Raw genomic sequence first — 13,138 nt, 5'->3', positions numbered from 1 at the left:
CTCCTCGGCGTGCTCGTGGTTGTAGAACAAAGTGAATTGGTACTTTGGGTGAAACAAATGCAAAAACTTTGCGGTCATTTGTTCTATAAATGGGTTATGATTTCGTTGGTGGCTATGCCTTCGACGGTCGACATCAAAATTCTCAATACAAGACCGTAAATTGTTTAGGAAAATGCTAGCAGAGATTTTCCGAGGCCATCAAATGCTCCAGGCCGGTAATGATCTTGATGAATCACTAAATTCTCAGAGGAAAAGTTTTCAAGTATGCAGGAGAATCGGTAAGGAGAATCAAGCAAATTGATCAATAAAAGACTATGAAAGAACAAAAAAGTTAATGACTACCACAAAAGCAGTCTTTGTCGTTGAAATTTATTGCAAGGTTTTTATTCAGATGACTCTTAACCAAGACAATATTTCAGAATACCTCATTTGCTTAAGAATGGCAAGCTTTATTTTTAATTTGCATCGTGTTGACTCGAGCGTAATAAAACTCTTTTGAAATTATTTGACAGCTTTCTATAAATACATGTAGTGCTGTTTGTTCGCCTGTCAGCAAAATTATAACATCCTAATTAACTGCGGATCTGTAAACAATTGCGCGTAATGACTTCACATGTGTACGTTACCCCGGCAGACGAAACGTTTCAAGAATACGTTACCATGGTAACGAGAAATGGTAACACCGGTTACAATCGATGTTGACGAAATGTCAAATGTATTTTTAGGTATTGATCAAGAATATGATTCTTGGATAAAGCACGGTTTGTTTTAAGTAGATGGCTCAATAATTCTTAAATTAGAGCACCAGCCTTCGATAATGAAATTCTGTGCATAAATTTTGTTTGGTAAATTATATAAACTCGATGTGTCTGTATGTTATCTTTACCCTTTTGAAGACTTAACAATTATAGCAGAATAACTTAACCGATGTTCTAAGTTGGGAGAATGTTACTCCATAGCAATGGTGTCACTGATTGATCCTGTGTGCTTAGATGACAATATTCCGGTTTTTGAGACCAGATCAAATGAACACAAGAATTGAAAGAGGGCGGTGTTCTGTAACTCTTGCAAGATATGCTCTCTGCACGCAGTTTTGTAGACTTAGTGTGCACCGAAACCGACTTTTGACAACTTCAAGAAAAAATATATAGCAGCCCAGATTCCATGAGAGCGTTATACCCCGATGCCTTCTTAATTCAGTGTTAAAGTTAACAACGGTGTCAAAGACTGCTCATTGCGGCTGACTAATAAGTTCTGGCTAATCAGGTGAGAAATAGGAACGAAAGACTTTATTAGTCCTCTGAGATCATCTGCCAGTTTGTTTGGTTATGTTAATAATATTTGCTTCGGTTATTACGTAAATCCGCATTTCCTTAATCATTGCTGTCGAAATGTAATGAAAGAAGTGACATCTCTGCCAAGTTTATTTGGTTTCGTGTAGATATCTAAGCGCCGATATATCAACTTGCCAATGTGATCAGTGATAAATCACGAGTACACAGATGAATAACGAAGGACATAGTTTTAAATACAAATAAGATACTTTTTAGTCCTTTGGAACTAAAGAGCCGTGATTCACCGCATTAAAGTTGGGTTGATCAAGCTGTACACAAGAGAGGTTTCCTGGCAAATCATGGCGCAGAACCGAAGAACGATCTCTAAACTCGAGTTTAACAAACGGGTCCGTGATCTGGTATCGCGTGATAGCAACAGGCTACGGCAAACTTTTCAAAAGTTTGACAAGGAGTACGCAAGCCGTATGGCCGAGATTCACAGCATGCAGGAAAAGGTTCGCCATTCCATGAGGAATTTGACGCAGGAAAAGATGCAAGCGCGGCCAAGCTCGGAGCTTGTTAATTATCATCGCGGCACCAGACTGGAAAGTGAAGCAGAAGGCGGAGGGAAATCTTCCACAAACGATCAACGAGAAGGAGGCATATCCAACACCAGAATATCAAACGCGGATGAAAGAATGCCGAAGCATAATTACAAGGCTTCACTACCGGGCATTCAGTTTAATCATTCCGACCATCTTGAAGTCCCAAATCGTGGACAAGCTAGAAGCCGGCGACACTCTTTACCGCATCCTCCGACATTTTTACCGGGAAGCCCGAAGGAGAGCCGAGCACTTCCGATCCATGTCTCTCATCCCAGGACAATCGCTTCCTCTCTGCCAAAGGAAGCTTTTGCGAAACCAGGATCACCGAAGGACATATCCCTGATGTCTAACCTGTCTGGTTCTCCAAAAGAGTCTTTCCATGGAGTTCACTTGCAATACCCAGAGAATGCAAGGCATCGCAAAAGCGATTACAGATTGTCAGTTAGGGAGCTACCGATTTCGTTGTCACGTTCTGATCCCATGTTTACCGTTAAAAACAAATTAAGCCCACAGTTGGATCGTAAAGGCCATATTGTTGCGTCAAAAGGTGAAAATGACGGAGATGGCCAAAACGCAAACTCTGAGCCTGTTAAAGATGACACATCCGAAGATCGTGAAGATAGCTGCGATAAGGATTCCCAAAGTCCAAGAGGAAGCCATGTCACACTGCAACGCCAACCAGTAGCTAATCATTCATCTGACCATGCCGTGGAATGCGAACAACAAAGGGGAAACGATTCTAATCATGTCAAGCCCAAAACTCTTCTAAAGAGGACGAGAAGTTCTTCTGTTCCCTGTGATCCAGATCGTTTGAGTCTTAAATCCAGGGACAACACCCGTACTGGCGAATCCAGGCCTAGCAGGTTGGCTAATCACGCCGCTGGTACCAAACGAGATGTGTCGCCTGCAATCCGAGTTGTTACACCGCAGGGGGGCATGGATACATCTTCAAAGCGTTTTGAGGAACTCCGTAACTGCAGGTATTTAAGAAACAGTAACATCGAATCCTAATACATTAATCACATACAATTACATTCCATGGAACTGGTCTATGGATCGATTAGACTAAACACGCCACGTGACCCACGACTGTTTCATCTTATATATTACATTGAAATTGGGGTAAATTCGAGGATACGCTTTCACTAAAGTCGGACAGCTTGGCTGAGCCTCCCTTAGAGAGAAGATATCTTTGGAGATGTCAACTGGAGGATAATCAAGACAATACCCTGCAATATGCACGGATGCTCTTGCACACTATTATATTCCAAAACTTACAGTCTTCCTCAAGATTCGCTACCTGAAATCTGTTCTCCCATGTTCAAGGACGATTATCAAACAAATATGCTCTCAAATTTCGCGTTAACTTACGGTTGATGTTTCCAATTGTATTGTTAGTCTGGGCATGGACCAGCAACTATACTTTATACGTAACAGACCCCATCTCGCTTCTTACCCAGTGAAACGTAGATTCCTTCCAGTTAATTAACTCAGTGGGACAGCTTGTGCCCAGTCTTCCGGTGGTTGAGTGGTGCAGGTGATATCGACCTTTTTTGTCAATCATTAAATGATTTTGGCAAGACTGCAACCAACTCACAAAATTATTTACCCTGTTATTTGCTAATGAGCAATTTTCAAGTTTTTGTTGGTGTTTTCACATTGACATATAACGATCGGTATTCACAACACTGACCGTTAAATCTTTAACTCTGGTATAAATAAAGGCTTTCGTGATATCAAAGGCTCTAGTCATCTACAATGCCATTTGGGCAATTTTTTTTTACAAAAACAGACCTTAATTGTTTTTCATGCTTCTTTTCGTATGTGAACTCAACATCTGAGCAAACAAAATTAAACTTGTGAAATTCTGGCCGCAGCAAAAAGAGAAAAAAACTGGCTCGAAAGCAAGTACAAGTTAGAACTTTGCGTCCGGAGTCTTCACTTTGCTTAGTAGTTTAAAAACGTATTCCAAGTTTTGTGTTATATAATCAGATAAGAGGTTCCGACCCTTTGTTCTGCTGGAGTCTTAAATTATTACCCGCAGATTAGCACGAGGACTGTGGGGTAGCTCAATATAAAATAGGGCTGTAATGAAATCTGTTAACTTGAACCATGCGAATAGTAAAAAAACAAGATACTTGTCACGCAAAATATCAAAATACAATAAGAGTCACTTCGTAGGTACACATGTCAACCGATATGCTGGACCTCAAGCCAAACACTTGGATGAGCCAGTGAAATTTTTCAATTGCACCGGCCGAGGAAAATTACGCAACACTTAACGACAACTTGTGAAATTTCATCAAGTTTTTCATATTAACATATCGAAATGTGTTGTATAATACATTGTATTCACCTTTTGTACTGTTGTACGGAGTAAACCTGTTCATTTGTCGTTACTACTTGTACACGTCAATGCTAGAACATTTCAGTCACTTTTAAGTCACCTAAAGATTCATTTGAATTATTTTGCGTGCACGAAAATGAGTCGGAGGAGTCTGATAATGTCAACACGAAACGAGAAAGCGAAGCGTCTCAATGCAAACGAAGACAATTTACTCCAGATGGAAATGGAACGCTTCCAGAAACAGCACAACAAAGAGATGAAAAGCATTATTCTCGAAAAGCAAACCGCTAAAGAAGCCATGAGCGGTGTCAGATGTCAAAGGGCGTCTTCTCTACTGGCTGCCCGAATGGTTCTACAGGAAACCGATGCATTAAATAATAGCTCCAATTCCCAAGCTTTGTCTGTAAAGGTCTTCTGTGAGGCCAAGCAAAACCAAGTTCCGAGCAAGATGGTACCAGGTTTGGATACTGACGAAGATGGGTCATGTTGTTGGAAGACTTACCCGCTGAATCCCGCACAGAAAGGGTCAGATCTTGACAGAGAATTATTAGACAACTGTAACGTGACCTCGTTGCCTTCGAAAAATGACCATTTTGGACGGTCTCGCAAGCGCGAAGAAACTTTTTCAGAGGGAACAATAACAAACAAGATCTTACAAAGTTCGGGAACTCTGACAAACACACTTATTGTCCAGAAACCTTGTCTGCCGAATCCTCCACAGAAAACGTCAAATCGTGCCATGGAGTCATCAGAATATCTAAGCGTACCCTACTTGGCTTCGAAAATTGATCATTTTGAACGACCTCCCCACATACGCCCCCGAAGGTTTACAGAAGGTGCCACGGATGCGCACTTAGAAGGCGCATGTTCATTGAGTGGGAGCAGGCTGAACCACATAACCAATTCCAGAAATTTGGCGAATCAATATCGGGATCAGCAAGGTAACTCTGCGGTCAAAAACAGTGTCGCGGACGACAATAGACCAAGAAGCCGCAGCGATGATTTTAAACGGGTACTAACACCGAAAAGTGCTTTGGAAAAGAGAAATCTGTCCCCAAATGGTTCCAGCAGTGCGAGATCCAGAGGGAACAGTCCAGAACCGAACAGTTTTCACAGCCCGTTAATTCTTCGCGCATCACTCCCCCGAACGTCCCTGATGAATCGACGGGTTAGCTCAGAGACCAGTAAACTACTGACGAAACGCATCTCCTTAGAGCCATGCCACAAGTCTTCGACGCAATCCCAAAACAAACTTAGCCCTTCTAGAGGCATTGCTAAATTTCGTCAAACAGGATCCGCCGCTGCTGTTGCCCAGACTCTCGTGTCGCGCTATCAACGCGAGAAAGCTATTTCGAACGCAACTCAAAATCTCATCACTGAGCGGCAGAGAATGAATGACAGCTTTATTTAAGTCTCAGTCTTAATAGCTGAGCACAAGTGCTCTACTAATTGGGGAGACTAAAGTATAAAGTAAAATGTATTCACTTAAGATTTAGCAAAATTAAGAAAATATTAAAATATTAAAATTGAATCAAAAAAAAAAAAAAAAAAAAAAAACTAATTTGTTGATAAATACTATCATAATATTATCACCTAATAGTTATTTAACAACTAACTACATGGATGAACAGCAAGAAGAACGCATACATCCGTCGTCCAGCAGAGGGCTAACGCCAAACTTTCTAATAGTGCTTTTTGAGAAGAGACAAAGTGCGTCAAGAACATCAGCAAATGAAAGAAGATTGGGAAAAAGCTGGCTGCACACGCACGACTGGTTTGAAAGAGGGTTTCTTTACCATCGCCCAGCTTGTCATGGCTTTGAATGCTGTTAAGAAAGCAGCGAGTGGACGATCTACGTTAGCTGAAAAGTACACTGTAGATTGGGTGACATTTCTTTTCATCTTGCAATACTGTGTTACAGTATTGTAAGCTATGGTTCATCGCTCTTCGAGTTGTAAACCGGTTAATCAATCCGAATTAGGGGCCAAACAGGCTCTATACCTCAGCACGTGTACTTATTTCGATAAGACATTTAATTTAAAATGGCAGTTTTAGAGCAATGAGGACCTTCACAATTTTGAGAACCTCTTACAAAGGCAGGATAAAGCAGGGTTTAGACGCATCAGAAAGTTCAGCAGTTTTTAACCACCTCAAGGACAGACAAACAGCCAGGTTTTTCATGCAAATGTACGTTTGGCACTGTACTAAATGTAATCATGTTTTACTGCCAATTCGTATGTCTTCTCGATCTCGAATTGTATTGTTTGGAACATTGCCAGTGATCGTCACGGGTAATTATGAAATCGTGAGTGGTTGAGCTACAACTGGGTTTAAGATCTAAGCCTTGGTATCGCAAGGCTCAGTCGGGGAAACGCCTGCTGCTTTCATACTTTATACGGCACTAACCAACACGCCATCTAGGAACAAACGCTCCTTTGTAAATATTTACACAAAAGTACACGCAATAACTTCACATAATTGGTTGGTTTGATTGTTGTACAAACTGATAGATAAGCACTCAAGATCGATGGATTATTCTCGTTCAATTTTCTTTGTACAAGCCGGCTCATTTATGTAAATAAATCGATAACGTCTGCAAATGAGTTTCACAGTGGATGCGTTATCTAGAGGGGGGAGATTTTTCGCTATAGCGACGATCAGTAATAATATCAGTGAATTTTGCGATCTAAGATGTGGAACCACAGCTAATCCTTGACATTTTAACCCCCGCTTCCTGATTGAGTCACGTCTGCGATCAATTTCATACCTTTATCATCGTTCATTCATCATTTCACCTGACCATCACCGGTATAATAACAAATTATGAAACATCGAATTCTCGACTGACAACTGAATTAATTCGTCGTGGGTAATATGCTGTGGACATAAACGAGGATTAGGTAGAAACCACCCACGATGGGTATGTGAGAACTGTGCTCATCAAAAACGCAGCCACGGTGTTATTATTATTATTATTATTATTATTATTATTATTATTATTATTTTTATTATTTTTTTTTTTGCTTAAGTGTGCCAGCTTCGCGAACTAATAAATGGAAACTGTTGATAACGTTGATCAGACCATAAAATATTTACACACACCTGACTTGAAAAAGAAAAAAAACAACAACTGTCTTGTAGTTGAGCCAACCGCTCCTCCAAGTTGACATGCGGTCATAATTAGATCGGTTCTCGACGTGCTGATTTGCTTTGCGCTCTACTACTACTGCTATCACCAATTAAGCCGCTACTCTGACGACGTAACCTTTTTAAACTTCTATTTACGACAGACCTTTCTAGACGTGTACCATCTGTCACTCCGTGGTATGCCTGTATGGTATTGCTGTCACGTGATGAGGTCAATCATGAAAACGGCTGTCAAATGCAATGGATGCCAGAAATGAAGGGGTTGATAAAATTGGTAACATTGCCTCTTTTGACTCCTTTGTTGGATAGGTAAAAAAATTTTATGGCGGTATTAAGGCTTTACAGTGCTATGCGCCGTTGTTGCCAATAGATACACAACAGTTTACATTTCGACATCAATGCAATGGTCCCAAAATTGGCAATCTTACTAAATTTACCACGCTCTTTTTATTTGTGGTACCCAGTTTACATCACGACTCTTTCTTATGAATGAGAAGTTCCCAATGTCTCTAGAAGTCCCGACGTAGTCAACGAACATCCGAAAATCGGACTCGATCCGGACTCATTCCATTAGATTTGGCTTGAATAAAGATCGTGTTATACGGTCTCAAAACCAGGAAAAACACGTGCTATACCGAAGTAACACGAGCCTCGAAAAACTTATTATTGATTTTCAACACCAGTTTTACAAAAACCAAGAATTTGAAAATCATACTGAAGTAACACGAACCTCGAAAAACTTATTATTGATTTTCAACACCAGTTTTACAAAAATCAAGAATTCGGAAATCACTGAAACGTTCGATTGCGTTCGATTGTCCAATTGTTTGTGTGAGTTCGATCTCGTTCAATCGAACTCAATCCATGTGAGTTCGATTGAGTTCGATTAAAATTAAGTTCGATCGGGTTTGATTGACTACGCCGGAAGAAAATATTGTTCACGAAAAGAAAGGATTGGGGTTAACAATAAAAGAATTCAGACCTTGTAAAATCGTACGTGACCTCCTGGAGAATCAACAAGAGTGTCTTGCGAATAAAGGGAAACAAAGATATGAAATTACTTTGTTTTATTTTGGAAAATTAACACTTATATTAACATATTTCAGATGCACATCTTCGATTAACACAAATGGAGGGTCAAAATCGTCGAAAATAAAGGAAACAAACTTCTTTGAGAAACTGAATTAACGTGGATGGCAACAATCATTAAGAAGCAAAGCAAAACAAAACCAAACCAGAACTGACTAAAACAAACAAAACAAAAAAACAAAAAAAAAAAATTAAAAAATAAAAATTAAAAAGAAAGTCATGCTTTGATGTCAACAGGAAGGAAACGAAAAGCAGTAAAGATGTAGCATAACCTGACCACTCGATTTGCGAGGAGGAACGAGGAACGTAAACAGCGAAAGCCGTGATAGATATTGGTTTCAGAAGTTTTGGACAAAACAATAGATCTAATGAGGGCGAATTATGTACCAAGAACTGTTAGAATTGTTAAGCGTGTGTACGATTGAACAGATTCTTCGAATCGATTGCAAAATTGGGAGAACCCCCAGATTCTTTTAGATTGGTCCAGATTCCTACATGCACACGGAAGGATTGCGGAGAACTAAACGGGAACATCTGTGTGGGAGGCAAACAAGGCCACTTAAAAGGCACCCATGCAGGAAGTTTGTCAATAGAGATGTGCATGTTATTTCTCCCAACTGTTTTCACAAAGAATTATACAAAAACGAGTAAGAAGAATTGGTTTGAGACGAGGGCTAACTCGCCAACCTAAAGGTCGTGGTATTTTTAGCTCTGAACTGCACCTTTCTTGTCATTGGTTTATTTGACAAGGATGCCTGTCAGCAGTTCATCGGATACGTGTTCTCAGCCAAAACAACGTTGTTCGGCAATGGGTAACAGCATGCAAACCGAGTGAGGTCACGTTGTTTTATTTTTCAAACTCTTTTTTCGCTTCTCTGTCGTGTACAAGAAAATGGCCAGGAGTGAAAATCTTCCAGATGTGTTGAGCGAATTCTTGAAAGCAATCGATGAAATGAGCAATACAGTTTTAGTTCCGCATCGCCTTGTTGACATCCCAAAGGAAAGCCCATTCCCGGCTGGAAAATGCCAATGCGCCACTGCTAAAGATAGTTCTCTCGTCGAACCAGCCAAAGAGCTCAACGACTCGGGTCTATACGGCACTTATCACATGCTGTTGGATATCAAGGAGGAGTTAACAACGGGAAAGAAAACTTCGGCTGAAGGATGCTTTCGATCGCACGTGAAAGTCGTTGTAGAAAGCATGAAGTATCTCACATGGCTTGCAAAGTCTTTGACGCAAAATTATTGTGAAGAAGTGGGTAGCGGCGAGGAAGGTGATGACTTGCGAAAGAACAGATTTTGAGTATGGTTCGTTTGAGGATGGATGCAAGTTAAATGGAATGAGCTTAGGACTCAAATTTGAGAAACTGACTAACGAAGTCTTCAAGGTAAACTTGTATTACCGGAACGTTTAACAGAAGAGACCGGCTTTGACTAAAGGGAACTTCCTTTCGCTCTAATTTCCTTACTCTAAAATGACGCGAAAATCTGCAAGATTTGTGCTAATAATTCTACGATAACAATATATTCTATTCTATTAATAGTATACTGTTGAACGGAACAACAATGTTTTAGGTTATTTAATTTTGTTAAGACTGGTATCATAACCTTCTCTGTATCTGATTATGGTATCATAAATTCTCGTATAACGTGTACAGCGTGTAGCCTTCCGGAGTTTAATGTTACAGCTCACATGATTAAGGCGACAGATCTTTAAAAATATGTTTATTACCAGTAGTTGGCGCTTTGGATCTGTAACTTAGATTACCTTAGATTAGTGTAGAGCGTGCAAACTGGGTAATCATACCTATACCGAAATATATCTTGTGATGCGGGATAAATGCAGATATTTTAAAGCGCGTGAAAAGTGTAAATTGTGAAATGACTAATTATTGTAGCGGGTAAAAAATGTCTAAAAAGTTAAGATAAAAATAAATAGATATCTGTTTTCATTGTAGTCTCAAGCTTCGACAAACTTATTCCAGAAGATCTACCACATGTTCCTTCGTTGATGAAATTTCGTTGATAAATGAATACCACTTCCTCTCCATCCGATCAAAACGTTACATAATGACATTAGATTCTCTCAAGATGTATTTGTTTCGACTATAAACTAATCCTCTTAACTTTCACCGGAGACCACCCTTTTTCCTTTGTTAAGTAATTATTAATCTTGGGACCTTTCGAAGTTTTCTTGATGTTACGAGAACTTTGTACGTGGTGAAGCACTGTAAAATTTGGTGACAGTCTTTCGTCACGCAATCTTTCTCTTTCACGCAATCTTCTCTTTTTTACCGCGAAAGAAACACGTCCAAATCTATAGTGTTTGTGTCAGGATCTATTGTGGCCCGTAATTAAATATTTTAATCCAAAAGCTCAAGGCAACGAGGCCAAAACATAAACATTCTAAAAAAGATTTTAACATTTTCAACCATAAGTCTCGTAAGTTTCGCTTCCGGACCGGAAGGCCTTTAACGTTATTTAAGTAGAGATTATTCAAACTTTAGTTTTAACACGAAAGAGATTTCGGTAGTAATCCTCCCATGCTGTGTGTTTCTGTCTAGAGCACAAATGGGTAGGAAATTGCTGTCGAAAAAAAAAGGATTCTAGCCTTTGAGGAAAGCCGTCCTTTTCGTCTAGTGTTTTGATCGAATTTTCGCAAACAGATCCTCTAAATTCTAGAATATTTCGCTACCCAGGAAATATCTACCAACAGCACGATGGACAGTCTTGGCCCTTTCGAGTTCTTGGAAAAGATAACTACTGTTACGTAGGTTTAATCAACAAGGTTCATGTTTTACCGCACACACGGAAGCGCTTTAACTTAACGGCTTTCCGCATTTGTGATGTTTCAGCGCGAAGGGCGCAAATTAACGTCAACGTTACAATTCCGCTTCCTTCATGTCGTAAGATCCCTTGTTCACTGAACAGTGAAATACGTTTCTTCCTTGTGCTAATTTAAGCAGCTTCTCCGCCGGAGAAATTTGAAAACGTAGCTTTATTTTTACGGTTAGCCCACCGTCCTCACTAATCCGTCAAGAACACGGTGCTTTTCGTAAACGCTTTTCAAACCGGAGGAATTTGAAAAAGCCGAAGGGAAAACATTTTTGAAACGAAGCTTTTCAAACACGATGGTGTCACAAAAATCATGTGATTTCCCTAACGGAGTCTTCCTCAAACACAAATCCAAAATGATCGGTGTGTTGCGTTTTTAAATTCTTCCGGCATTTGGTGATTTTTGTGGCCGAAAAATTTGATGCGTGTTCAGAGTGAAACCTCCGTTTTCGTTTTCCTCCGGTGTAATGTGGACGGAGTCTTGGATATCTAGAGACAAGAATGGTCTTAAATACGAGTTAATCCATTTCAAAATATTCAGGGCAGCATGTTCATCTCATGAAATTTAAAGATTAAAAACGCACCGCTCTAATTTGCAAAAGACCACTTTCGTGGAATTTTGAGATTTTTGAACACGATTAGACTGGCTGAGTGTCCCCAGTTGTTAAACTGGTATTTCCAGTTTTCCTTCTTTCTTTGGCGGCGCGCATAACTAACACGCACAACGCGCGCTCTTTTCGATGAAAATACGCTTATATGCATGCATGGATGTGTCTTTATCCATCTGTTCTATCGAAGCGATGTTTTTGCAATACTTGCCGAGACAACATGCAAGTGAGGCAAAATAACTTTTGAAACAACTGTGGCTCATGCTGGTAAATTGACAAACCTAAACCTGTTTTGTTATTTTTCTATTTTTATCCAGAAAACCTGTTTTCGTCGCCTCCGAAAGGCCTGTCTTGCTTTCTCTGTTGTGTCTCGCGAGAAACGCATAGGAGTCTTAACGGCGATTTTCTTTACAGGTATAATTTTCCTCGCCTATCAGCTTTCAGCTCAGATCCATTTCGGCTTAAATGTTTGGCCTTTTGTCTGGTCGTTGAGGGGAAAACAGTTTGGCAGTCACACTTTTTAAAGTCCCTTTTCAGCAGGCATTAAAAAATAAAATAAAATAAAATAAAAAAATGACCTTTTCCCGGTAATATCGGAGCTGCAGATTACACATAATCAAAACAAACCGGGCAATTTGTCAGGTGTCAGTTGCTCAGATAAGTCTGCAAACGAGCCAAGTGGCCCATCAGGCCGGAGCTTATCCTGGTTTCTGTAGCATGAAGTGACTAGGAATATTTCTACTTCCTCCTGGACGGGATGCTAGTCCATCGCAGGGTTACCCCCAGCATTAAATTCGCACATCTTGGTGGAGACAAGCACTGTTAGAGTAAACTGTCTTGCTGTTTTCTCCGGAACGAGCGCGGTCCTGGTTTGAGTCCTGGCCGGGGACATTGTGTTGTGTTCTTGGGCAAGACACTTTACGCTCATAGTGCCTCTCTCCACCCAGGTGTATAAATGGGTACCGGTGAATTGAATGCTGGGGGTAACCTTGCGATGGACTAGCGTCCCATCCAGGGGGGAATCGCTTCAAGCTTCTGAAGCCGGGAAAAGCCAGGGCGTAGGGTACATCGTTCATGAGGACCTAACGCGTTAATTTGTTGGATTTAACATCTGGAAAGGCCAAGAGTCGAAAACTACGGATGAGCAGACGGATGAGCAGAGTCTTGCGAGTTTAGTACTCTCTGGCCTTTAAATATGCCTAGCGATTCTGCATCCCTAACATGTTGTGGAAG

General features: G+C 40.4%; 2 protein-coding genes and 1 pseudogene across 3 annotated transcripts in view; 2 read left to right on the top strand and 1 right to left on the bottom strand.

Annotated features, from left to right (window-relative positions):
• LOC145495129 (uncharacterized) overlaps positions 1-13,138 on the bottom strand; it is a 66,043-nt gene that overhangs the window by 18,322 nt on the left and 34,583 nt on the right. The window contains exon 19 of one of the 2 annotated variants that reach the window (XM_081474707.1): positions 7,555-7,601. The exons of the other annotated variant lie outside the window; for it this stretch is intronic. Within the exon in view, the coding sequence (XP_081330833.1) occupies positions 7,590-7,601 (12 nt within the window). The 3' untranslated portion in view covers positions 7,555-7,589. Of the gene's footprint in view, positions 1-7,554; positions 7,602-13,138 lie in introns of those variants that run through there. 2 annotated transcript variants of the gene reach the window in all.
• LOC145495131 (uncharacterized) lies at positions 1,634-7,620 on the top strand. Its single transcript, XM_081474711.1, has one exon. It carries the CDS (start codon positions 1,634-1,636, stop codon positions 2,888-2,890), a length of 1,257 nt encoding a protein of 418 aa, XP_081330837.1. The 3' UTR covers positions 2,891-7,620.
• Positions 8,156-10,809, top strand: LOC145495138 (uncharacterized; annotated as a pseudogene).

This window comes from Orbicella franksi, chromosome 8 (genome assembly GCF_964199315.1).
Source record: "Orbicella franksi chromosome 8, jaOrbFran1.1, whole genome shotgun sequence".
NCBI classification, from domain to species: domain Eukaryota; kingdom Metazoa; phylum Cnidaria; class Anthozoa; order Scleractinia; family Merulinidae; genus Orbicella; species Orbicella franksi.
The sequence above is the reverse complement of the archived record's forward strand: the minus strand, read 5'-3'. Positions and strand labels throughout refer to the sequence as shown.